The sequence below is a fragment of the Myiozetetes cayanensis genome, unplaced genomic scaffold (assembly GCF_022539395.1).
Source record: "Myiozetetes cayanensis isolate MyiCay16 unplaced genomic scaffold, myiCay2020 scf7, whole genome shotgun sequence".
NCBI lineage: Eukaryota > Metazoa > Chordata > Aves > Passeriformes > Tyrannidae > Myiozetetes > Myiozetetes cayanensis.
The window spans coordinates 15,766,044-15,793,446 of NW_026087964.1; the positions used below are offsets into that span (position 1 = coordinate 15,766,044).

The following is a 27,403-nucleotide window of genomic DNA, read 5'->3' on the forward strand; positions in this document are numbered from 1 at the left end:
GTAAGAATTGCCTTCTGTTTTATTCACCGCTTTAACAGCTACAAAACACGTGTTGGAAAACAACTGCATTTCCTACTGTTTTTATGGGCCAGAAATACATCTGTTGGAATGGTATCAACCAAGATGTATCTGAGATATGTACCACTACGGCTTATTCTAACATTCTGATAATTGTAAATCTTACTATCTGTGCTGAGTTTGAGCCTGAATGTAATGATAATGTGTTATCTCCAGAGATGTGGGAGTATCTAATTCTTAAATTTTTTTTGCTTCTTTAAAAGATTGTTTTTTTTAAGAGGCTCTTTAAATCTAATTTGCATCAAATAAGCCAAGGTGAACTGAGACACCATAAGTAGATTTGTCAGCCTGGTTTATCACTTGGTGAAATTCATCATGAGAAAAATATTTAGCAGCATATTAGTAGGAGCAAAACTGCCAGTTATGCAATCTGGAGTTGGAGTGCTAACAGCAGAGCAGTTCACGTAAGCTTCTGGAAGTAGGATAGTCCTTAACTAGCCAGCAATCTGTACCACTAAATTTTCACATAAGCTAATAGGGCTATTTAAAGAAACTGATATTTATACAGACTTACAATTACTGATATATTGAATGGTGCTAAAAGGAAGTGTTTCATTATGCTGTTATTGATTAAATAAAATGAATCTATGCACTCAGTGTCTCTTTATTTCTGAAAGTATAAACATAGGCCTGTAATTTAATACTCAAATGCTAGAATCCTAACAGATTGTGCCTTTAAAAAAGAGGACCCTGATGCTTTATTTCAATCTTCCTTTATTGTGAGAACTATGTTACATCTTTTTAATATAGGTTTCAGTTGTATAATTCTGATATGATCTGTTAAAGTATAAATACATCCTGACAACATGTTGTTACAGGAACTTTGAGGGAACTGATGATGCTACAGATGGTGCTCACAGAGGATTAAATTTGATTCCTTGGTTGGAACAGTTAATAATATGCGTACTAGATCAGATGGTGTAGAAGAGTGAAGTAATTCAGTAATGCCAACCATGTCATGCTTACATGCCTGATTCATGGATATAGGATATGATTATGAATCACATGTGAAAACAAATATATCAGAGGAAACACTGACGTGACTAAAACTTTAAACCTATATATATGCGTATATATATATATCATTTTATATGAAAATAATTTCACTTTTACACTCCTCTAATTTTAGCAAATTTCAGTTTATTTGTCTGAAAGTGTAATATGACTTTTAAATTTTAAAACCACATCTGTAAAACTTGATAAAATCCTTTTCCAGTGTTTCTCCCCTTCCTCTTTTCCAGTCTTAGAAGTTGTGAGCTACCTTTTGAGTATGAATAAAAAAAAATGTAAATTTTTAAATCACCAGCCATACTATCATGGTTGCTGTATACTGCAGATCACTGTCTTTCAGAAAGGGATTTAGTGCCTCATACTCTTTTCAGTTCTTGAGCCATATCTGAATAGAAATTAGTACACTGAATATTGACTATAGGCATTCACCAGGAGGCTGAAGATCCGGCTTTCAGATTAATATGTTAACAAGGACGAAATTCTAAGCAAGAAAATGAGCTTTTAGTTAGAAAATGATTACTAGCAAGTTTGCTTTGGAAATCACATGGACCTATTATCAGTCATTTGGAGATCACTTGTATATCAGTCTTCTGATTTCCTGGCCAAATTAAGAAAGCGGCTGCTGTTCTTTCTTAAGAGCTGACGAGTTCTTGGGCAGATTAAAGTGTACCATCAGGGATATACTGCATCTTTTTCCAGCTTCCTACTGTTAGAAAAGGAAGGAATTTGTTAGAACACCAGTAAAGAATCAGTCAGACCTAAAATATATAAAAACTTAGATGTGTGTTGTTATATGTGCTTAGATGCATGTTATACATTGTCACTAAATATATATGAATACACGTCTGTAACTTATTTCATCAGCTTAATGAATGTTTTATTGACAAATGAACTCAAAATTCACATTTGTATTTCTCAAATAGCTGTAACTTCTGAACTTGTATGGAATATAAGGCAGAAATACTTGACTGTCCTTTTTAATTTTGTCTGAATTAAGGATGTGTGTTTATTCCAGGTGAAGTTAGGCATTTAGGTCAAATTCAAACCCCTGCAAACTTTTTTTACTTGGAGCTATTATAATTTTAGCTGTTGATAATTGCTATAATGTGCAAAGAGTACATCATACATTTTTAATGATGCATGAGGTAGTCTTCACTGACCAAACTATGAAAACTTAGATTTAAACTACTTTAAATACTTCCCCTCTTGGTCTTGTACTAATAAATATAAGTAAAGTGAAACAGACTTTACTATTGCTGGGAATAAGAATGAGACATCTGGAACTTTTTTTTTTTGCACTGAATATTCGTATGTGTCTGCAGCTTTGTATAGTAAGTATCGAAGTGCAGGTAAGGTTGGAAGGAGAAAAACCTGGAATTTTAGAGGGCTTGCATAAGATGTATCTCCCAGTTTCCTCACATACTGCTCTGTTATGGTTGGCAGGAGTTCCTTTTCTAAATCAGTCTACTTTGACCATTGTATACAATAATTGTCCAACTTCCTCTTCCCTTCGAATCTGCCATTGCTCAGGGAGGGTGTGGGAAGGAGATGGAAAAGCCATGAATCCATCTTCTTAACTTTTAATTAATCAGAACAGTGTTGTAATTTTATAATTAATTTCCTATCAGTTTAAATGAAGTGTTTATACTGATATTTTTGTCTTGTCAGAATAATCGTTGGCATGATTAACATATTCAAAACCCTTTTTGCAATTTCCTTTTAAAACAAGCATTGCTGATTTGGAATAGCTGCTTTTAATGCAGTTAAGTTAAAAGGAAAATTTGATTTGCCATCAAATAGAATTCTCTGGAGAATTCCTGTTGCATCTTTTCCGTTGAGTAAATGTTTTTCTGACTACAAAGTTCTTAAATAGTTATCTGAGATAGTGTAAGATGTTTTGAATGTCTTAACAGGTGATCAGAAAGTTAAGTGTCTGCTGTTCTGCAATTTGTTTTGAGGCTTTTTATCTAGGAAAGATTAGAAAAGCTTTGATCTAAACCTGTCCTAACACTTGATTCTGCTAATGACATTATTTGATTGAATTTCTGCTTTAAATAAATGATCTCACTGATTTCCCCTCCCTCCCCCCTCCCCATGTATAGAAAATAAAGTTGAAGTTCAGAATTAGACAGATTTTTTGTGGGTGTGGAGAAAGCAGAGATGAGCTAGTGGTGAAGAAAAAAATCAAAGCCTTGCTTGCCTCATCAAGTTTCCATGCGGGGGAAAGAATATAATTGATCTGTATATATTAAAAGATACTGAAGTAGCAGAATAAATGGACGCTTTTCAGTAGCGACAAAACCAGGTTTGGCTCCCTCATGTAAAGATCACTTGTATACCTAGTGAAGTTGTAATGATTTATTTTAAGATTGTTTGAAATGTCATTATTTTAAAATGAAGAATGTTTAGTGGATTTTAAAAGAATCATGTCAGCTTTCATGGAGCCTGACTGTAAATAGGTGGGATTTGGTGGTGGTGTGTGTGTGTATATATATATATATATAGTTGGTGGTTTTTTTTTTGGTTAAACTGCAGTATTACCACTCAATAAGCATTAAATCTGTATTCAGAAATAAGTGCTTCATATACCAGGCTTTGCAGTCAGGAGTTTAATTTAGGAGTCTAATCTGCTGTTATTGAACAAGTTTATAAACAGTTTTAGAAGTTAGTTGAATTTCTAATATAGAGCAGAAGAAAAACCGAATGTGAAACTTAACACTTTCAAATATTTTGGAGACAACTTTGTTCTGAATCTCCTTTCCTGTTGCACCCCTTTCCCTTGCCCTGCTGTCATCAGTGTTATTGCACTTTCCTCTTCAGGAAGCTCAGTTAAGTAACATCAGTATTGTGATTAGAAGAAAAGGCACTCTATGCTTTTTGTCAAAATTTTGTCTGTTTTTAAAAATGTTAGATGTGGAAAGATGTGTTGCAGTGATGAACTTTTATTGAAATGATTGGAGTGAAAAATAATGCCACAAATTACTTTGTCAAGTTAACTGTTAGATCCTGCTCAGCCTACTTGCCATATGGAGGAGTTTAATTATTAAGAGTAGGAGTGATTTGCTTTGGGAGCTTCTAATTGAAAGATTAAATGAAGCTCACTGTGAGGCTGTGTCTCAAGCATTTGAAGATTTTTATTGACAACTTATGTAAGGATTTAAGATAAAAACATGTTTATTGCCTTTACTGTGAATAGCTGTTTGAACATCAGGCAAAATTCTTGAAAATACTTGCTTTTTTCAGTAATTTCATTAATCCCTCTTGTATCTGAAACTCGGATTTGTACTCGGGTCTTCAAAAATTTATGTTCTCTTACAGGTTTTGTGCATTGAAAGGAGTCATATTTTGAATTGGTGAGGAAACTGTAATGTATTGAAGTACATGTAAAACTAAAGCACAACAGAAATATAAGGAAACAGTAATCCTGGTTAGGTGAAGATGCATTTGGTAGGGGGTTGGGGGTATTGCAGATACCTGCTTTGTCTCTGGAAAATGCAAAGAAATCCACTTCTGTCATCGTGGCGTGCTGGTTATTTTAAGCTGAGAGTATGTACTTAGGAAACTGACACTGTATAGTGCTTGCCTTTTCTGTGAGGCTTCCCTTTATTCCAGATGGCTTTTTAGGAATGAGGAATCATAAACCTAGCACAACAGTGCTGAATTCACCAGTAAAAGGCAGTCGTGGAAGCACTGTGGGTTTCCATAGGACGGCCATATGTTAGCATAAAAAAAGTGCTCTCCCTTCTCGGTGAACGCTGAACATCCTCACAGAACAAAAGGGATGTGTAGTAGTTAGTCTCTTCAAATAACTTCCACCTGCTAAGTTGCTCTGAGTGAACTAATGGAAAAATTAAAAGGCATTTAAATCTTAAATTTGGAGGTGTGTACCTGATTCCAGGTAGCCCTGAAAAATCATGAAGGTTTTGTGTGTCCATTCATTCTTAAAAAGGCTCTTTTAGGCATTGAAAGCAAATAAAGGCTCGGGCACTTTGGGGCTGGATTGGAACTGCAAACACCTGGTTGGGGTCACTGTCACAGGCTTTGGCACAGCCATAGCTTTTGTGCTCCAGGGTCCACATGCAAAGGAAGTGTGTGAGAAAGAACTGCTGTTACTTGGTCTGTCAGTCGTTTTCATTCCAAAGTCTGTTACCCTCACAGCAGTTTAGGAAAAAGTAAATGCAGGATAGGTGAAAGACTGTAAGGTGCATATACCTTTTTGCTTTGGAATCATTTCTAATGGTGTATTCCTAAATAAATTTCAAGGGCTGTGCTGACATGAGCTCTTGAAGATATCAGTGTAATTAATTTTCCTTAAGGACTCGTGTTGACAGTGTCACTTTCTAAGTTTAACTTCTGTTGTATTCAGGGAATGGAATAAAGGGCTGTGAATCTAAAGCTGAGGGTAATTTCAATCTGAAGTTTTTCCTGGAGTCTCACCTTATTTTAACCTCACTGAAAAAGAGAGAAGGGGGATGGGGAAAGGAGGGGTGGGGGTAAGGGTGTGAAGTGTTATTTTCCCCTTGCCTGTAAATACAAAGTTTCCTGTATCTTGGGTTGGATAACTGTGCTTTGTTCATTATCAGACTGTCTGTCATGAGAGACTCCTGTGAACTGGTGAAGACTGTCCCCTTGCCTTGGAGGCAAGTTACTGCCTCAAGGCAGGAGAGGGGTTTGTTTCAAAATCCTCTGCCAAGTTTGTTGGGCCATGAGTTTGGCATTTAGTTTTTAGTAACAAATTGCCTCCTTATTATGACCAGTAGTTCTGAAACTTCCTCACTTCTGACCAGCATGAAAAACTGGACTGTAAAATAAATGGTGCCTGGAGTGACATATGCTGTGCTTTTATGCCTCTTGTCCACCTTCTCTCTTTTGTTTGCTTTGTTGATTCTTCTGTGCTTTCTGTTAAAGGAAGGCACAAATTCCAAGCTATCATTCCATGGGTGAATTTATCATCTCTACTTTTTCTTGTGATGATCATTTTGGTCTAAGTGTATTTATGACAACACACCAGACACACTAGGAAAGAGAAATGGGTCCAGACATGAAATTAGGTTTGTCCTTAAAGTACAGTAGAAAGTTTGGAATCCCAGAACACCTTCAATAGAGTGGATTCAAAGTGAAAAATAAATTATCAACTATTCTTATGACTGGTTGTGGGGCCTCAGGGCTGTATCTATGGTGTTTGCTGTATCTTAAGACTTTTCCTCTTGGCTTTTATCCAATATATCCAATATATATCCTATATATACATATCAAATATATCCAATATATAAATATCCAATTAACTAACCATGTTTCATCTAGCAGTAATTTGAATTGTTTTTACCATGCAATTGAAGCAAGATACCGCATGATAGAATATTCTGCAGAGCTGCAGATGATTAAATTTCTGTCAGCTGTTTTTTGGATTTGGTAGGGCTCCATAGGTGTGCTTGTGAAATGCTTTTCACTTGTTCTTTAGGCTGGAGTAGCTTTCTAATTTTTTGTTTGTTTTGAGATTGTTCTCTGAAGAAGGGGCTGATGACCTGTGTTGTCAGTCTGGGAATGTTTAATTTTTACCAGCTTTATAATAGTAAGTAGCTTCAAAGTAAATCTGGATTCTGTGTAGAGTGGGTTAATTTTTATTACAGTCAACATGTGGTCCTACTCTGTTTCTCAGTCCCAAAGAGAGCAATTGGCACTCTATAGTTTCTTAAGAGAGAGATCAAGTGTTCTTGGAGCCAGTGCATGGGACATTTGAAGCACTAGCAGCCTGTTTACTTCTCTCAAGAAGAACCATAGCTCCTTAAAGTGCCTTCATGCTTAAATATCCTAAAAAGGCATATTTAAGATAAGTACTCTGATTAAAGAACTGATCAACATGAACTGTGTGAAAATGTGCTTTGAGAAAACCTTTTTGATTTGAAAAGCTGGGCTTTCAGCTGAACCAAATGAAAGAACATTTGAGTGGGTGCTTGCAGCCTATGAACACTATCTGATGTTTTCTTCTATGTAGGAATAGAACTAAGTATAAATTAAGCAAGTTGAGCGTGTTTGGGGGACCTGTTTATCAGTTTTTGATGTTTATACTTTCTTCTAACTTAAAATACAGTATAGATCTAAACATGTAATACAAAGATGGTTCTTTTGATAGGTGTTGTATTTAAGTAAATTCATACACCTTGTTCATGGCCACTGGAATTTAATTACTAGCAGAGGTGATTTATTACTGTTTCAAGGGAAGCCTTTCTACAGCATTTCTACATAGTCCTGTATTGCAGGGCTGAGTCCTTTAATGCCCCCCACCATATTAATTTTTTAATTGCAGGGCAAAAATTTAAAGGTTGAGTGTTGTGAAATTAAACCTTTCATAATAAAACAAAGATGGAAAAATAAAATAGATTCTTTTAAATGTAAAAAAAAAGTTACTTGGTGTCTCTTAATAAAATATTAGTTGCATTCAAAAGTTGAAAATTAGAGTTTGTGATTGGCCTGGATTAATATTTAGCAAATAATTTAGTAATTAAATATTTAGTAATATTTAATACTTAGCAATTTAGTAAAGAAGAGATTTAGAAATTTGTCTTTCTGAATTACATGAAGTATTTCTAAAAGCAGCATCTCTCTGTTCTGGGACAGTGTCAGTGAGGTGTTAAGGTTTTTTTTAAGGTTTTTTTTTTTTTTTTTTTGGTCCTGAACAGAGATGACAGATTTCTCTTAATTTCTGTATAATAAAACTTGACTGTAAAGTAAGAATGCGTTGACTTGCATCTAGTCTTGGGAATCAGTTATTTTAATTATGCATCTGAGATTACAACTATGTTGTGGTTATCTTCGTTCTTCTACTTTGTAGCCTTATGCATTTAATTATTTTTGATTTTTGATTGTTTTAAAATTTATAATAGAAAAGCAGAATCATGTTAATCCAACTAGTATGAAATAATAAAACAATAAATTTATTTTTCTGTGCAAACTCTTGATTCTCTCTATTTCTGTATGTGCTTCCTTTACATTACTTGTATAAATGAGCCTTTTAATAAATGTTGTAGCAATATGAAAGCTTAATCCTCTGATAGACTAGAAGAAGCAAAAATTACTCATATGTTGCCTCAATTTGTATTTGCATTGATTAAAGTGTAGTGTACCAGTTTATGGGACTAGTCACTGCATTTTTATAATGCCTGCTACAGTGGGAATTCACTATCTTATTGACGCTGAACTTTCAAAAAAAGGTTTCTGTATCCTTCTCCACATTCTGTTCTTTGATGTTGGATACATCAGAATTAGTGAAATAGTTAGCTATTAGTTAATGCCTCGGACTGTGAAAGACCAGCGTAATGATGGTTGATCATTATGCATTGTAGAATTTTGGAGCATTTGATATATGCCTTATAGAAGGGAAAGAACAGAGATTTAACAGGCTCATGTGGTGCAAGCTGAACCATAAGATGTGCACAAATCATGAGCCTTCAGTAATGAATGCAAATGAAAACATACTATTTTTGACTTGGAAACCTGCTCCACGGCAACTGCCGTGTGTAATCAGAGGGTACGGGAGTGATATATCATGTACTACATAGTCATATAAATATATCAGCTGAAATTTTCTTGCAGTGCACTTTCTTCTCTTGCAGTCCTCCTTGAATATTTTGTGTTCAGTAGTACTACTGACTTAGATTTTTATCTGCAATGTGATTACCATCCCTTTGTTACCTGTTTATGAAGCTATGATTGTATGACATGACAGTTCTTTTCCTTCTCCTCCACCGCTCTCTGTGTAGCCCAGACGTTCAGAAAGGAGTTTGGGAAATGCAGTGACTCTATTTGCTGTTGTAGTGACATATTACTGAGGGTAGATGATAAAAGAAAAAGTGGAAATAGTAAGTTACTGGGGTGGAAAAAAACAAAGTGATCAAAACCATTCCAGCTTATTTTTGGGGATTCCTTCCTGGATTAAAAAAAAAAGAGTTGATTTACACACACACCCCCCTTTCACATTTTTGGTAATAATTATTATTTTACAGTTAAATTTGACATCTATTACCTGGTGATTATGGCAATGAAGTACAGGTACACAATACAGAAATGTAAGCCCTTTCTTTTGCTTGGGATGTTTATATTCTGGAGTGACACTAACTAAAGTTTCTGGTTTGTTTTTGGTTTTTTTTCCCCGCTTTAGATCCCTGCAGTTCACTCAGCCCACCATGCTTTACTGAGGAGGACCGATTCAGCCTAGAAGCTCTCCGCATGATCCATAAGCAAATGGATGATGACAAAGATGGTGGTATTGAAGTAGATGAAAGTGATGAGGTAGGAGTAAAAAAAACTTCACTTGTGCATGCATGAGGTCTTTTTTTCCCCCTCATTGTTTTGTATAGCTGCTCTTTATCTTCCAGCACTTGAGTAGTTGTTGCTGTTTTTCTTAATTCAGCCCTTCCCTCAGACAAATATGGAAGCAAAGTCTAATTTCTGTAATTATCTGAAATGGGATATTACTGTCCATTGTTCTAACCTAAAGGAAAGTTTTGTAGCACTGTGTATAAAAGCTGTTATTTTTGTGATTGGTGTAAGAAGTAGGCAAATGGTGTCAGCTTAGCTTGTGGTGAGGTTTATGTGATCCATCACCTGGTATTACAGTTTCTTTGCTCAAAGTTTTCTTGCTTAAGGCATCACTGGTGTTCCTATTTGCCTTTGATCTGTTGCAAGTACTTCATGGTGCAAAGCAATACCTTTTACAGACAGCAGTTTGGAAAGATTTCTGGTTTTGCTTACATTTTACAGGCAAGTGGTAATCATCTCCTGCTGTAGAGTTAATGGTAGATTAAGACCAATGAACTAAGGAAGGTTATACAGACCTGCCTAAAGTTTTTTGTGTCTGTGTTCAAATGAGTTTGGTAGGCAGGCTCCTGGTGGTCCTGGCAAAGGACATGCCCTTGCACTTACTCAACACTTACTCAACTTTACCATCAGGATTCTCAAAAGTACTAGTTAGGAGTGGAAATACCTATGTAGTTTCGTTGTGTTTACTTTGCATTCTGGCAGTTGTTAGGCACAGGCTTGAGAAAGGAAGGGGAGTGAAGATGTCCCCTAAAAATGAGGGTATTGTCATGTTGCTCTGATACCTGTTTTCACTGTAGATGAATGAGAGAAGACTCTTGCCCTGCTTTGTCATCCTTTTATGTAACATCTAGAAGAAGACTGCTCTCCCTGAATGAGTTAGGTTCTAAATTATCATTTGTCAAGTTTAATATGATGTTACTTACTTTTCTGTGTGCCTGTGTGCAAACAGCTTCGACAGGCCACATCTAACCTGACCTTGAGTTCTTCTGGGATGGGACATCCACGACTTCTCTGAACAACCTGTTCTGGTGCCTCACTGTCCTCTGGGTAAAAAATTTATTCCTAACATGTAATCTAAATCTCTCCTATTTCAGTTTAAAACCTTTCTCCCTTGTCCTATCACTACTTGCCTGTGTAAAAAGTTGTTCTCCCTCTTTTTTTATACCCTTCCTTTAAGTACTGAAGGTCACAATAAGATCTCCCTGCAGCCTTCTCCAGGCTGAACAATCACAGCTCTGTCTGTCTTCATAGGAGAGGTGCTCCAGCCCTCTAAGAATCTTGGTGGCTTCCTCTGGACTTGCTCCAACAGGTCAATGTGTTTGTTGTGCTGAGGACCCCAGAACCAGATGCAGTACTCCAGGTGGGGTCTCACAAGAGCATAATAGAAGGGAAAAATCAACTCCCTTGACCTGCTGGCCACTTCTCTTTTGATGCTGCCCAGGATACAGTTGGCTTTCTGGCTGTGAATGCAAACTGTTTGCTCATGTCCAGCTTTTTATCCATGAGAACCTCTCAGTGAGTTCTCCCAGTCTGTGCTCATGTCTGGCCTTGGCCCAACCCACGTGCAGCACCTTGCACTTGGACCTCATGAGGTTCTTGTGGGCCTACTTCTCAGGGTTGTCCAGGTCCCTCTAGATGACATCCCATCTTTCTGTTGTGCCAACTGCACTGCCCAGCTTTGGGTCATCTGTAAACTTGCTGAGGGTGCATCCAGTCTAACTGTCTGTCACTGATGAAGATATCACAGAGCACCTGCCCTGACAGAAGTCCCTGATGGGCACCACTCATCACTGGCCTCCACCTGGACATGAAGCCGTTGACCTCAACTCTCTGGCTGTGTCCCTTCAACCAGCTCCTTATTCACCAAATGGTCCACCCTTTTAATAACATCTCTCTCCAGTTTAGAGAAAAGGAGGTTATGTGGGATCATACCAGAAGCCTTTCAGAAGTCTGGGTAGACAACAGGGGTTTATGTCACAGGGGGCTACCAGGTGGGTTAGACACTCTTTGCCCCTGGTGAAGCAGTGCTGGCTGTCTCGAATCACATCACTGTGTGTGCCTTAACATTGCTTCCTTTAGGATCTGCTCCAGGCACAGAGCCGAGGCTCACTGTTCTTTAGTTCCCCAGTCTTCCTTTCTTCTCATTTTAAGTAGGAGTGATGGTTCCCTTTTCCCAGTCACCAGGGACTTTGCCTGACTACCATGGCTTTTATAGTATAATGCAAATAATCTAGCTCTGTTATTGCAAAATGTTGGGTGGTTGACATTAATGTTTGGGATAGACACAGTCCAGTGTGAAAACTGAAACATCATTGATGGAGTGTGAGCTTCCTAATGAACTTCCAGCACTTTGATTGATTCTCTTGACTTGTACTGCATTTGTTATACGTGGAAGCTGAGAAAGTTAGAAGAAAATACAGAAATATTTATACATTGGAAACTTTTTATTAGTATTCAGAAGATCTGTCCTGGTATTCAGTGGACCATCTTTATCTGCCCTTAAGTTTCTTCCTGTTCTAGAGGAAGCAACAGAAGCTACTCTTAAGACCTGTTTAAGTGGCTGAAATTAGAACTGTTGATGAGGGATGCTGTTTCAGCTGGGGTACTGACAGATGAGTGAAACTGTATATTCAGACTACTTATTATGCATAAAATAAGATGACTGAAATGTAGCCCTTGTTTCTGCTAGTTCATTTTAAACTATTGAAGAAATATTTAATAACCCCCTCCCTGCAAATTAACTCTACATGTATTTTCCATGCAAATCAGTGATGAATATGTATTTGCATAGGGTGTTTTCTTCTAAGGCATTAAATGCAAATCTGAAATTAATGAGAAATGCAGTTTAATTGCAAGTTCAGCTAGTAATTTGTATGTTCTTCTTTTACTTAGTAGTAAAAGATCTCCATTTCAACAACATAGTTACATAGTTACCTGATTACAGGTCTGAATATATGCTAAATATATCCTAATACACACTATTTCAGAACCAGATTTTTTTTTGTTTCTGTCACAGTGGGTAGTGCTGCTTGCCTTGATTAAAAATGAGGACTGATAATTAAAAAATCTTTATTAGAAGTAAAGCTTACATGAAATACAGGGATTTTACTTAACAGCAGGGAATGGATTTTCTGTTTTATGCTTCATGGTTTTTACTTGCAAGACTCCTGGAAGAGCGGCATATTGAGGATGTTGATGAGATATTCATCAGCTTTTTATTTGGCAGGAAGAATGTCACAAAGTAGAATAACTTTCTGCTGTTTTACCAGCACTACAACACTGTTACAAGTGTATATTTACACCAAGGAAGGAAGTTCTTGTAAATAAGTTATTTTGAGAGGGGAAGGTAAAAAAGAGCTAAAGGTGAGCTATTTATTTTAATTATTTTAATTTGCTAATCCAGTTAACTCCCAACAGTGATTTCAGACATTTCATCTGCACCCTGTTTATTTTTCCTAATATTTTCATACCCTGTTTTATGTTGTAGTTTGTTTTTCCTCTGTGTAATGAAGGCTCACATAAAATCATTCTGTAGAGAAGGAGGTTTTTTTAGGATATAAGAAAATTTGAACTTGTTATAAGAAATTTCTTATTTTCTCAAAAATGGTCTGATACTGGGAGCCTGTTGGACCTACTTTATATGGGCTGGAAAGAAGCTTGTATTTGACCTTGATGACATTAATGTGGGGAAACATGATCTAAATTTTTAGCACGGGATTTAATAGTTATGGAAACACATGAGGGATTTGTTGAAGTCTTCTAAGGAAGTTAAAGGGCTCTAGTCTGAGCATAGACTAGTTAGATTTTTTTTTTTTCTTCTTTATTTTTTGGTATGTTGCAGCAGAGAAAAGGAAAAAGGAAGGATATGAAAAAACCTCCAAACCTATGCTTATTGTTAGGGCAGTCTAATATGAATTTTTCTATCAGATCTAGGTCCTGCTAGCATTACTTTATTATTAATATATACAAGGTTGCAATTGTTTAAACCTGTTTCAAGAGATAGGCTGTAAGTGGGTAACTGAAAGGGAGAATGTAATATTACTAACTGAGGTTGTAGTTGTGTTGTGGGAGGTTATCTGCCTCAGGAAGCATCTGTTACACCATGTGAACGTGACTTGTTTTAATGATAAGGAGTCACTAGAAGAAAGACAGACATATATTCACTATTTTCATAGATTGTTCCTGTTTCCAAAGAACCTCCATATGTAGGTCCTACATGAAGTAACTTTCTCAAGGAATCTCTCAATAGTATTAGAATAAATTGATTTTTTAAAAAATATTAGTATCTTACTGTATGTCTAATGTCACACCAAGCTAATGGCACAAATTTACAGCTTTGCATGGGATATTTGGATAGGTCACTTAATGTATCCATATTTTGTTTAAGCTTTTTTAATGAGAGAATTTGCATTATTACTTAACAAAAAACACCCCCAAACCAAACAAACCTGAGAGAAAACAATCAAACAAACAAAAGACAAAGTACAGTATGGAGAGGAAAAGACTGTAGCATTGGAAGCATTGAATGGATTTTAAGGATGGTCAAAGTTCAAACTGCAGAGACAATATGCAGAAATGCCTGACTTAAAAATGTTATCTGGAGACAAGAATCAAAAAGAATCTATCTTTAGTGGCCTAAACTACCGAAGATGATTGTCTTCTATACAGTGATTAAAGCAGGAAAATTAACTAGAATGATTTGTTCTGGAATAGTAACAGTAACATAGCACTTTGGCTATAGTAATTTTGACAGGGGCAGAATGTTTGATAACCCAAAATCTTCCATTTGAAGTGAAGATATTGTTTGAGGACTTGTGTTCATATTTGCATCCATGATGCAAACAATCTGACAGGTTCAACAAACATGATGTCTTGAGAGAGAGTATGCTGTGTTTTTTGAGAGAAGGAAAAAGGTCAAAGGAAGAATCCAGAAGGAAAGAGAAATGGATAAAATACAGAGGTCATGTGTAAACAACTCAGTTAAAAATTAATAATTTATAGAACTGGGGTGAGTTCAGAAGCATATGCTTCAGTATATCCTGCCTTTAGTGCTCATTTGTGATGCAAAGTTTTATTACAGAGGAGAATCAGTCCATGCTCCTAATACTTCTTTTTATTACGTAATTAATTTGCTAGTCATAGTTTTGTTTGTTTATGCATCCTTTCTTTTAGCAGTTAAAATGGTACATGCACCAGTACATCACAATCTATTTTATAAGCTTACTAAATTAAATTATTTTGCACCAACAATACTAGTTTAGGACAACCTGGAGAAATAAAATTTAACATCTAACTTTATAATGTGAAATTATTTTCTGAATTACTACTGAAATAGATCTACCTATTCAATTTGTATGATGATGAATTGGTGAAAGAAGTCTGTAGATATCTTTGTTCTTTATATAGTTCTTTAAGAGATCTAAAAAATGAATGAGACATGAATTAGTACTTCAAACCAGAGCCCTATTCATTTGAATACTCTGTTCTGGACAGTAATGAGCACTAAACACTTAGGGCAAAATTGCAAGACATTCCATGACAGGAAATCTTAAAGAACTAGATGCTGAGATAGTGTGGTGCTCCCATTTTAAATATGTATATTTTGGATATTAGGAGCATAAAGTGTGAGGTGAAAAAACATTCTGAGAATTTAACATTAAACTTGGAATGATGCTAATTGAATAGCCCTTCTGTCTTATTGAATAAAAGCAAAATCTTGTGCAAAATTTGTCTTTCTTTTCATCTTGAGGGGGAGTAAAGATTTAGCAGAAGATTTTGAAGAGGGGGAAGTACTGCTGTGTATGGAACAGATGTTAAAAAGTAACAGATGATATAGCTCAGAAGCTTGATCTCCATTTCTTTAGTGCATCTTGGGCCTTGGTTAAACTTCAGGAGCCTACTGCAGGTGTTATTTCAGCTGGGAGAGGTTCTGCTACAGACCAAGCTCTTAGTTCATTTTGTTCTCTGCAAATATGCTCTCATCAAGATGTTAAATGTTCTTTAAAATTCCCTTAGTATTCTGGTTTTGTCCTTGTCATTTATATAATAAAGGTCCTTAAACTGATGTTCGTATTTCTGTAAACTACTTTGTATTTCAGTGTCACCTGGTTAGGCAAAATTCTGCATGTGGAAAAATACCTGCTGCAGTGGTTCAGAAACTGAAAACATTACAACTGTTTTTTTCATGATACTGGGATGGCTCTTGAGCATGTTTTACATCTCACTGTGCAAGAACATTCTGTTACGAACACTGATCATTCAAACAAGCATTTTGAACTTCCTAACCCATGTCGCGAACCTTTTCCCCAGAAGCTTTTTGGTTACTTTGATTCCCTTAATTTATTGTAGCTCTCTTAATAGAGGCCATTTGTGCATTAATTTTTTTTTTATTCAACTGCTAATGTATTTGTTCCGAGGCAGAGTGTCTTTTAGTCTCCTGAAGTTTTGTGAGCAATTCTGAATATGTCCACACTGTTTTTTCAGAGCAGGATAAGGAGCCAGGATTTGTCTGAAAACGTTATGAGCGTGTTAGTTGATGGCTAAATTGTGCAAAGTCCTATAGGGAAGCAGTGTGCGTTATCATGGGTACAGTTGCATGGAAACCTGTTCCAACGTGATTTGGATCAGACCTACCTCATGCCTTGCCTCCCTGGAGGTACTTAAGCTAATAATATGTAGCTGTCTGCACCTGTTTATGTAGCATTGCAGGCATGTAGTCCTGCTACAATGGAATGCCCCCTTGGAAATTCTTTGGCTTTGAAAGGTTGCAAAGTTTGTTAGAGTAGGATAGCTGCAGTTTTGTTTTGAACTGCAATAATCTTTTTTCGGTAGAATATGTTGATTACTTAAGATATACTTGGTAACACTTTCCTTATTATGTCCTATGTTTTTCTAGTAATGTTTTTGTTATGCTTAAATACATTTTCTTATTTTACTGTGTAACATCTTTAGAAGCCATTTCTGTAGGGTAGGCAGTTGCAAAAGCTGTCATACCTGAATTATAATATGTTGCTTTTTAAAAGCACATTTACCATTATAATTTATTCAGTACATGTGACATTGCAATAGCTGCATTAAGTCTGGTAGCAATAGATGGGAAGGCTTTCTAGCAATGACTTGGCTGTATCTGAAGGTTTATAGGAAATCTGAAGGGTTATAGTAAAAATGAAATTGTAACTTTTGCAGGTCTCCCTTAGAAGGAATGAACCTGAAGGAAATAACACTGCTTGAGGAGGAGAGTAATACTTAGCCAGGAAATTTTATTAATTGCTCTGAAAGTAAACTTGTCAGTTAAAGGGTCTATTTTAAGTTGATGAAAATTATAAACTTGAGCCTTCACCCAGAATAAAATATAAACAGCATAAGAATGCTTCCTGCTGCAGTTAGTGAGTGTTAACTTTACTTTTCCACTGGCATTTGCAAAAATATGCAGTTTCTCATTTGCTTTTCAAGGAGCAAGTGTCTCTTGCAGCTTCCATATTTTGAGTTTAGTTTGCAAGCACTGTCTCTGATACCAGTCAAACTTGTATTGGATTTTGGGGTGTCTTTTTACCTCTTTTACAATGGTCAGGGTTTTTTTTGTTGTTGTTGTGTTTTGTTTGTTTGTTTTGTTTTTGTTGTTGTTTTGCTTCAGGTTGGTCTTTGTTGATGAGTTAACTGGATTTTGGTGAAACTTACAGTACTAAAGGCTTTCTGAAGAGGAAGGAAGGTGGTGTGTACCTGACCCTGGAACTTTTCCAGGGCTCCACAAGTCCTGTCCCCTCCAGGCAGGAAAAAGTTTCCTCTCTAGCTATTACACTGCCGAACCTTGGACTTTGGGATGTTGATCTTTGTAGAGGTACAGTTGTTATGGAGTTTTGGGATCAAGACTCCATTTGAAGTCTAAGTGTAGATTGGTTTTTTTACTGTCTACTTGGTTTTGAAGTAACTATATTGACAAATGAATTTTTTTTGTGTGTGTCACGCAGAGTTTTTAGGTAACTTATCTGTTGCTTTCTCAATTTCAACTTTGTAGTCTTAAAAGGACTTCTCCTTCCTGAGTAATTATGTTTTGGCTAAGATAATCCCTAGATGTGTTTTTGTTAGAGCTTATTCTTTTAACCTCCCTATTTAGAGTTATTTTTCTAACCTTTTCTTTGTATACTTAATGACCAGGGCAATAGAAGAGAGATAAGCTGCCGTGACAAGGAACAGAAAAATCTTCTTTTTACTAGAGTTGTTATCTTTTTTTCTTTCTTCAATTTAGGACACAGTTCTTTTTTGTGAAGAAGCACTTCATATTAGACCAGTTTTGAAACGAAGATCCTTTAAACTAAAGAAAGATATTTGATGTTGTTATATAGCTCTTCTTTACTAAATGCATTCGTTCTTGGAAACACGATGGCCTCTTCCTTGCTATATGTACTCTTAACTTTAGTGCTGGGACCATGTGGTGCTAGAGAACCTCGCTGAGGAAGCCATCGTGATTATTTTCACAGGATCTGGGAGCAGTGTGGGTAGGATAGAACAGAAGATGGGCTTTTCACTTAGAAGTTCTCATGGGTGTAGATCCTCTCCCCCTGAGCAGTAACTGTACTTGCTACTGACTGCGAGCTGCTCACAAGTTTGAGTGCTGACAGTCCCTGTTCAATAAAGGACGTCAGTCAAATACTCTAATCCGCCTCTCGGTGTAAACGAGGTCCTGTATCGCCTTCTCCTCCCGGGAAATCTCGTGCTGCGGACTTGGATCCGCGCTTCCCGCGGCCCTGCGAGCGCGGGCGCTGCTGCGCCCTCTGCGGGCGCCGGCGCCGAACGGCAGGAGCGGCTCCTCCGGGTTTTAAATCGCAGTGCTCTCTTAGGCTTCCTTGTAGTGCTTAGTTTGGGGTGAGATGTAACACCGTGAAGCTCTTCTGTTTGTCATTTGGCATCTTCCTTCTCTCCTTCTGACCACGTATTGTTAAGAGCTGTATTGTTAGCGGCAAATCAGATTTTTCCTTGACCTCTAACTGCACAAGTGTTCTCATCCTTCACTATTTTACAGCCTTTGCTGACAACTAGCAGTAAAGATAGGAGCAAGTTTGTATAAACAAAACTGATCTGAGTTTTAGCTGAGAAGATGCAAAATGGGCTTAAGCCTGTACATACAACATATGTACATGTATGCATTCTGTTCCTCTTCAGAAACTTCATCACTGTCCAACAACAATTGTTTTTTAAAACAAATGTCCATACCTGACATTTGGAGTCACCAAGGGCAGTCTTATCATCAGTTACTAGAAAGCTGAGGAGTGTTAGCATTTACCTTAGCCCCCATATGAAGAGAGACAATTTTTACAGGGAGGAACATATATTTTTTGCTGAATTTTTAGTGTATTTTTTTCCAAGTTCACAAAAGATATGCTGAGGGTGTCAGCTGGTAGTAGGTACTTGCAGTCTGGAGGGAGAAGGTGAGTTGGGCAAACACCAGTTCTTTCCTGCTGTTCCAGCTGTGAGACTACTTTAATCTGGAAAGGCTTAGAGACACAAGTGGATAAGAATATTATCCTTGTTTTCTTATTATTTAGTTCCTGCTTTTCAGTTTACTCTTTCATAAAGATGGTATGGGAATGAATAAAATAATCCATCTTTGGTTGCACATTGAATGATAGTTGTAGAATTTTCCAGCTTCATGGTAGTATTGTCAGAGTTCCTACTTGGACTATGGAATATGCAGCCGATATTTTTACATTTGCGTACATTTACATCATACAGTTCTGTGTTTATGAAACATTTTTACTGCTGCTGATCCATAATGTTTCAGAAGTTCTGTAATAGCCCTTGCTCCAACAGGTTGCTCTTTTCAGTTCTCATATATTTCATAAATTTATCCTGTATTTCTGTTGTATATGTGTGTGTGCGTGCATATATTTTTTTTTAATATCTGAATTTATGCCATTCTCATTCACATGGGGAAGAGGAGTTAAAAATGCTTGTGCAGTTTTTATGGGCTAAATGGAGCTATTTTAGGAATCAAAAGGCTTTAGAAAGCTAATGTCTGACAATCAAAGTTTTGAAGTAATAGATAAATGAGAGAGGATTTGCATCCAACCTATATTTGGATACTATGGCTCTATGGTTGGCTTAGAGAAAGCAATTAGTATTGTATCCCAAGTTAGAGGAGAAATTTGAATCCTTTCACATAGTTTTAGATTTCCTTACATCCTAGTAAAAATATTTTAGTAAGGGAAAATTGATAAGTGTTAGCTTTTGCTTGCATATTTCTGCTATCATACTCTGTTTCTTGTTATAAAGAGTCAATATTATGGTTTAGCATCGGCTGCTTTTCAGTCTCTCCTTCAATTTCTTGAATGACTTGTTAGAAATGGGGCCTATACAGGAAGCTCTACACGTAAATTGTTACTTGGACTAAATTTAAAGAATTGGGCTCTTCTGCAGTGCTTCATTAGCTTGGCCTTCCTCCTCACCTCTGCTTGAAGTGGTGATGATATATGACCAGCCACATAAAAAAGCTGGTTTTACTGAGCTGTTATGACTGTCTGTAGCTGTTTTTGTTTGAGCAACTTCATCCTTCAGGAACTGAAGAAAGCAAGCTCTCTGCTGTGAAAGATGACTTAGTTTTCTGGTACTATTTGTATCATATTTTAGTTTTCTGATACAAATTCTAAGGTCTTCACCCACAGAGATTGCTCATACTGTGATTTTAGGGACTGATACCTATGGAAGGTTTCCACTATTAGTGGGAGGTTGTTTGCCAACCGCTATTCCAACTTTTCTAGGCGTGTATGAAATAAAAATAGAATGAATTTTGTGGTTCCATGGGAGTCTTTTGTGCATGTATTTGGAGAATCTGTTTGTAGTGACTTGTGAAATACTAGTACAACACTGCTGTCATAAAATCATAGAACGTTTTGGATTAGAAGGGACCTTGAAGATCATTTAGTCTCAATCCCCATGTTTTAGGCAGGGACACGTTCCACTAGATCATGTTGTTCAAAGCCCCATCCAACCTGGCCTCAAACACTTCCAGGGATGGGGCATTCACAACTCCACTGGGCAACCTGTTCCAGTGCCTAACTACCCATTATGTTTGACATGATTGCATGAACTTCTTTTATCATGTTTACTAAAAGGCTTTCTATTAGTTACTGAGAATGAATCAGCTTTATGTAATGCTTCTGTGTTTGGAGTGTAACCACTAAGGAAAGATTAGTGAGAAGAAAATTGCCCCTCAGATGACTTTTGTTGTTTAATTTGATGAAATAAAGTCAAATTTTTGTTGTCTAATCAAAAGACTTTAGTAATACTTAGTCAACAGCTTACTCTCATCCTCAAGCAGTTGCATTTAACTGGTGGAGCAAGATTCAAGTATTACTCATCCATGAAGGACTGGTGCACTTTCAAATTTACATGGTCTTATTTTGAAGTAGACAAAGTTGGTTAAATGTCTTCAGAGTACAAAAGTATGCAGTGTGACTTGTGCGGTGAATTCTTGTAATCACTGTAAATCTAAGGCATACTAATAATGCTGCTAAATCTAGAATACTAGCAACTGAAGCTTCAGTTTTTCTTGGATATAATCATGATGAAAAACAAATCTTGTAAGAGTACTTAACATGCTTTCTGAGTCTTTTTAGAGAACTTAGATGAATTCTGTGTTGTTTGCATGGGGAAGAGATAGCAAAGAACTCTTGTCTACCTGATATCCTTGTGGTTTCTGTTCAGAAATTGTTATTTTGGTATTTGAGTTTTTCCTTTTTCTTCAGTTTCTAAGGGAAGATATGCAGTACAAGGATGCCTCTAATAAACATAGTCACCTGCACAGAGAAGACAAACATATCACCATTGAGGATCTGTGGAAACGCTGGAAAACATCTGAAGGTAGGTAAAGAAGTATAACTAAAAATGATGGTGGTTATTGACACAGACATAATTCAAGAATTTTTCCACCAGGTATAGACAAGTAAATGAATGACTTGAAGCATCTTCATGAGTCCATTTTGATGCTGTTATTTATAGGCATATGTAAACCTAAGAACTTATTTAGTACAGCTATTGTTAATTTCCAATGCTTGGTGCATTGTAAGTAAACTAAGATAGCTTACACACTCATCTGTATAAGATTCTAATTTATCAAGGTGACTAGTGCAAGTGCTGATTTCCAGATTAGCATGTTTTTAATTTAATAAACCTAAGCTATTTTTAAATATTTATTGCGTGTTTTATAGAGTTGAAAATTCTATGTAATTCCACTTCAATGTAAATTTTATTTGGGTTATGAAAACCTAGAATTCTTAGGTTAAAGCATTTTTGAAAATCCTGTTAAACTTGGGACACAGTAAAATGGACTGACAACACCACCAGCCCTCCCTCATGCTGTTTTAAATGAAATAAGTTGAACCAAATATTCCAAGTATCAAAAGATAGTATTTAATGTACAGTTCATTGCCAAATATGTCCCAGGGTATAGTGATTTAAAAAAAAATTCCAGATATCTGGAATGTTAGAGTTGTTAGGAGAGAAATACTTAATTTATTTTCCCCTCACACCATTCTGAAGGTGGTGTGCTGTCTTGGTTCTGGCCAGGACAGGATTAATTTTTTGCAGAAGCTGGGAGGGTTTGTGGCTAAGGCCTGTATGTTACTCTATACTCCCTAACATCATTGCTGGGGGAGGGGAAAAGAACTCTGTCTCTCTTCTGGGGAGAAGGGGTTCTTTCTATGAGATGTGTGGGCGATGGACCCTTATTTGTTTATTGTGGGGGGGGGCTTTCTGTGTAAATTGTTTCTTTTTCTTATACCTTTTGCTATTAATATTGTTGCTGTTGCTGTTAGTTTTCTTATCTCATTGCCTCTTACAGTAAATTGTTCTTATCTCAACCTCTGACTTTGCCTTTTGTGCCTCCAGTTGGAGCAGGAGGGGAAACCAAGTACTATATTTGAGAATACCAGTCCTAAACTAGGACATGTGCTAATCGTGCTCATAGAGACATCTAAAAGTTGGTATTGGTCAAACAACTAGAAGTAGGAACAAGAGAGGAATGAAACTAGGAACATACCATTGCCCATTCTGCTAATGTAGGAGATCAGCTAATGTAGAAGTGCAGTCTGAAGTAAGAGGTGTTTGCTGTGTAGTAAATATCTTTTAACTAGTGATCTTTAGCCTCATCTCTTCAAATATTCTGTAAAGACCTATTTTCTGAAAAGCTTATTCTATGAAAGTATTACAACTGAATTATCCGAAAAAATTATCTCGCCGTAATTGTTGGTTTAACTCATGAGTAACTCTTCAAAAATTTAGGCTACCAGAAGTATCTAATTTGTCTATTGTGTATATCTTTATTTCACGTTTCTTGAATATAGTGTGCAGCGTGAGTAAGACTCAAAAGACTTTGAGAGGAATGTCATGTCTCACAGTGGCTTTACTGGGCATGCTGTTGAGAGAACTTAAGTTGCACCACAGGGAGACCTTTAGAATGAGGCTGCTGAGCAGTGTTACCAGTGATGTGCTGACTGTTAGAAAGCAGGAAGCCCCTCAGAAAATGAACTACCTTCACTTGATTTTAGGTGACATGGAAAAATACTGTTTTTCCTTTCTAAATGTTTTAGGAATTTGATTGCTTTGTTTTTGTATGTGCTGCTAGTTTATAACGCCAGCTTAACGCAATTTGACAACATTAAACAAGAGGATGGAAGGTAGTGTAAATGACAGTATCAGTAATTTGAAACTTTTAAGTACTCTATTGAGACTGTGTGAGAATTACAAGCTCTAAATAGTGCTCTTGACAGTGTATGCAGAAACATCTTATGGATCTGTTGCTGCCTACTTTATGCAGAGTAGAATTGCACATTCCTTGCCATAAAGCTTGCTTTATGTGAATGTTTGGCTTAAGTATTTGTCAAATAGCTTAAAGGTGCTTTCTGTTTAAGATATTGGTGATGCAAGATAGATAAGATTTGAGGGAAGAAAATGAAATCATGCCAAAACAAGACTTTAATTTCATTTAGTGTAGTTATAATATGCTTTTTGTGACCTTTGAAACTTTTTAATCTCATAGTCTGATTCTACAGAGTGCTGTATTTAGGGGAGTGACTATGAACTAGCATACCTGTTTCAAACAGAAAACACAGCTCTCTGAGTCTTTGACTTATGGTGTGTTACTGCTCTTTAAATGTAAATGCCAGCATATGCTTGTTGTATTCTTTGACTGCCTTGTGTTTTAACTAAGCAGTATTTATACATGCACTAGAGAGCCTTTCAGCTATTCAAAAGTAATAAGCTGAGTAGCTACTGATAGGTTAAAATCAAAGGAGCATCTTCAGTGATTTTTTTACTAGAGCCTTGAAGAGGTAGAGGTTTTGAGTGCAGAAAAGGGGACAGATGAGCACTTGTTTTGATGTTTTAGTACCAGTCTTTGTACAATTATCTTTGAAAGTTCTCTCACTTGAAGGTGCCTGCCTTCTCTTTTTGCCCATGTAATGAGCTATGATCATATGAATTTTCTGTCTGCAGAGAGGTGGGTAGGTATTTATTCTCAGTAGCAACGGAGATTGTAAAATCAGTGCAGGGCCTTCAACTGGGTAGTTCTCTGACATGTGTCTCTGTGAGTAGGGTATAGTGCTGCATTCTTGGTGTTGTAGCATTGTCCCTTGGGACTTGATTTTGTAATGAAGTTGAAACTGTCATGATCAAACCTGGAGTTCATGAATGGCCAGCTGTTGTCAGACTAATTCGAATCCTACCAAACCTACTTGTTACAAACTGCTTTAGAAAAAAGTAACTCTTTTTACCATTATGGCATATTTGACCTTTAATGTATAGTATATCCTGCAGACTGCCCTATAATACAAAAAAAGCTTCTCCCTTGCCTTGTATGTGTACCTTTTTGTTTTCTTTAACTCTCTTTCCTTCTCTGTGGAAAAATAGATGCTGAACTAAAGTCTGGTACCTTATTTATTAGGTAAAAAGATAAAAAATGGTTTTATGTTTGTATATGTGATCACCTGTTGTATTCTGATGTACTGCTGCACAAGTGTTGCAGCAACTGGGACTAAACTGCATACCACAAAGATGTTATGGTTGCCTTACACTTTAATCATTTGGTGTCTCAGGCTTTCAATATCTGAAGGTTAGAAATGTATGCAAGCAGGGGTTAGCTAAGGATGGGTTACATAATGGTGTGTGCTGCTGATGTTACTGCTGAAGGTCCTAAAAACTAAGTTTGAAATGCTTTTGTATGCTTGATACAGAACAATCTTTTGTGCCTGGTCAGCCTGTTCTCAACTTCAAGCCTAATATATGGCTGTCATTCACTGCTTGCCATGAAATACTCCTATAAAATGTAATTTGATTTCTGAAAAGAGTAGGAGGCCCATAAGAGTACTGAGGCTGACACTGCAGTGTTATTTTACTTCAAGCCTCCCTGCCTGGAAGCACTGTGCTGTGTGATAAATTTAATATTAAAAAATGATCTTCTAATCGGCCATTAATGTGGGTTAGCAAGGACCGACTTCTGTACAGGGCCAGTTTAAAGCTACTTTTGCTGTCTTCACCTTCAGCATCTTGAGAGGGCAGTTAAAAAAAGTAGGAAAAAAACTCAACCCAATAATTTGTGATCTGAAATAGAGCAGCTGATGCAAGTCTAGAGACCAAGTGCTGCTCTGAGGTGTAAACACTGTAGCTTCTACACCTGCCTTCCCAAGGCACGTTGTTGGCATCCTCTCTCTCAAGATATCTGTTTGTGAAAAGAGGTGTTGAGAGGGAAGGATAATTACTCTGTAATGCTATGTGCATTTAACTCGGAGTAATTGTGACTTGCTACTCCACTGTCTGAAGCACTGTATTCTTTTTTGGTGACTAAATTAAGGAAAAGTTACAACCCCAGCTAATTAGTAGGAGTTGGCACATTCTAACTGGCAGTGCTGATTAAGATGAGTTTCAGCTGGCCTGCTTGCCCTTCAGTCCACCTGGTGTATATCACACTTGCCTTGTGTCGAGTTTCAGTGGCTGGAACAGCTTCTGTTGAAGAAAGGCCAGTGTGCTTTTCAGTACTGTGTGCTGCTGTACAATAAACAAGTATGCCTTTCATAAGTTCTTATTCAAGATAAGTGAAACAATACTTCTTACCAACATACAGCATATAGAAGATAGCAACAAAAACAGTGAATGTTTTCACTGACAGAGTAGGAAAGTGAAAATAGTGTAGTTTAGTCTAAATCAACCTGGAAGATTTGGGGATTTGCAGACACCTACATTGAACTTCTGTGAATGAAGTATTAGTTTACATAATAAATCTAAATTTCTTGTAAAATATGTGCATGAGCGGAGACTCAGACTGTGAAATATCAGCATAAGAAATGACTATGTACTGATAGCTTAAATGGTGACTGGTTGTTCAAAAAGACACAACATAATAAAAAAAAAGTAATTGATATTAATTTTTAGATAAACAAGTAACAGTATAAGAAGAGTACAGGAAGTACAAGTACTGATTCTGTTTTGGGATAGACCTTAGTTGCTTCATTTTGCAGTTTCTGTACTAATGGAGTTGTCTGATACAGTGATAGATAATGAGTAATAAAGTTTTCCTGAATATAACTGACTTATTTGGGAAAATTTCCTTTATATTCTATGAAGACAATATACCAGTCTAGCCAGTAGAAAACATATGATTGGCTCTCTGTGGTAAAACCACTTAAATATGTATCTAATTTCTTACAAAATAATATGTTCAAAATTACTATTGACTTATAAAAACCCTACAAATTTCTGTAAAACTTGGAGTGTCTACAAAATACTTTCAGTAACAGAAGTGAAACGTCTCAGTGGTATTTTTTTTTCCTTTCCCCAAAATTTATAAACTCAGTGAATTGTGTGGCTTCTGAAATGGCATGTTCTGCACTGTCAGTGATAGTCTGTAGTATGTAGTGGCTATTTTAAGTAGGTTTTTTTCACATGTCACATCAAAGCAAATGCTTTTGCTTTGGATCAGTCTATGAACATGTTTCTAGAATGCAGTTAAGGTGATGTTTTTCTGGATTATTTTACCACTCTTTTGAGACTTGTAATGACCAGTCTTGAATGACTTCACATGACATGTAAGTCTAATTGCTTATTATTCACAAAAGAGTTAAGAATCCTTGCTTTGGGAACACAATCTGTTTACAAACAGAGCCCAGACACTTTGCATAAAATCTTAGAGTAATATAATAAAACTGTTTCAAATCAATACCTGATTGTGGCTCAAAAGGGGAGAAGAAAATGGGACAGCACACTGGGAAGATTGTGTTGGCATTCATATGGATAGGAAACAAGTGGTTTATACTGCAAGTTTGTTTCTTAAAGCTATAAGTGGGTCTGTGAAATGTGTTCTGTCTCTGGTTATCTGGAGTGATGAAAATCTAAAATGTTTGAGCTTATTTTTCAGCTATGCTAGTGTAGACAGGAGATCTAGAAGTCCTTATTTCAGTTTCAGTGTGAAGTGAAATATGAATTTGAACTCACAAAAGCTTCCATTGCCTGCAGCTTTACCTATCAAGCTTTTAGCAGCTCTTTTGAAAGGGTCATTGTCAAAATTCACCACTGAGAATGTGTCTTTATGATCAGGTTTCTACAGAAATCTCTGCCTAGCATTGTCACATGCAAGTAGTTCTAGGTAGAGAAATATTAAAATTTTTTCATGTGAATTGTCTGTTCAAAAGGAGGCTGTCACTTTTTTTTCATGTGTAGACAAACTTTTGCAGAGTCAGAAATGGAACAAACAATTTCCCTTCCATTTTGTCAGTGTGAATCTTTAAGCTGTAGCAGGTGGCCTGTGAAGACCACAAATGTGATTTTTTTTTTCCTTCCCCCCTTTTTTAAAATCTGTGGCTAGGATTTTCTTAGACCATTTGTAAGTATGAAAATCTATGTAGATTGTTGCTGTTAGAAAGGCAAATTTTTAATTATTCTCTACATACTTAAATAATTATTCTTAGCGGGAGTATTTTTGCATTTAGTTCAGCTTTTTGGGGCATGTTTG

The 27,403-nt window shown here is 36.6% G+C and overlaps 1 protein-coding gene across 5 annotated transcripts in view; it reads left to right on the top strand.

Annotated features, from left to right (window-relative positions):
* STIM2 (stromal interaction molecule 2) overlaps positions 1 to 27,403 on the top strand; it is an 82,691-nt gene that overhangs the window by 25,520 nt on the left and 29,768 nt on the right. For 4 of the 5 annotated variants that reach the window (XM_050337694.1, XM_050337690.1, XM_050337691.1 and 1 more), the window contains exons 2-3: positions 9,248 to 9,378; positions 21,150 to 21,264. In XM_050337694.1, the coding sequence (XP_050193651.1) occupies positions 9,248 to 9,378; positions 21,150 to 21,264 (246 nt within the window). Of the gene's footprint in view, positions 1 to 3,321; positions 3,395 to 9,247; positions 9,379 to 21,149; positions 21,265 to 27,403 lie in introns of those variants that run through there. The other variant, XM_050337693.1, reaches the window with a different exon arrangement.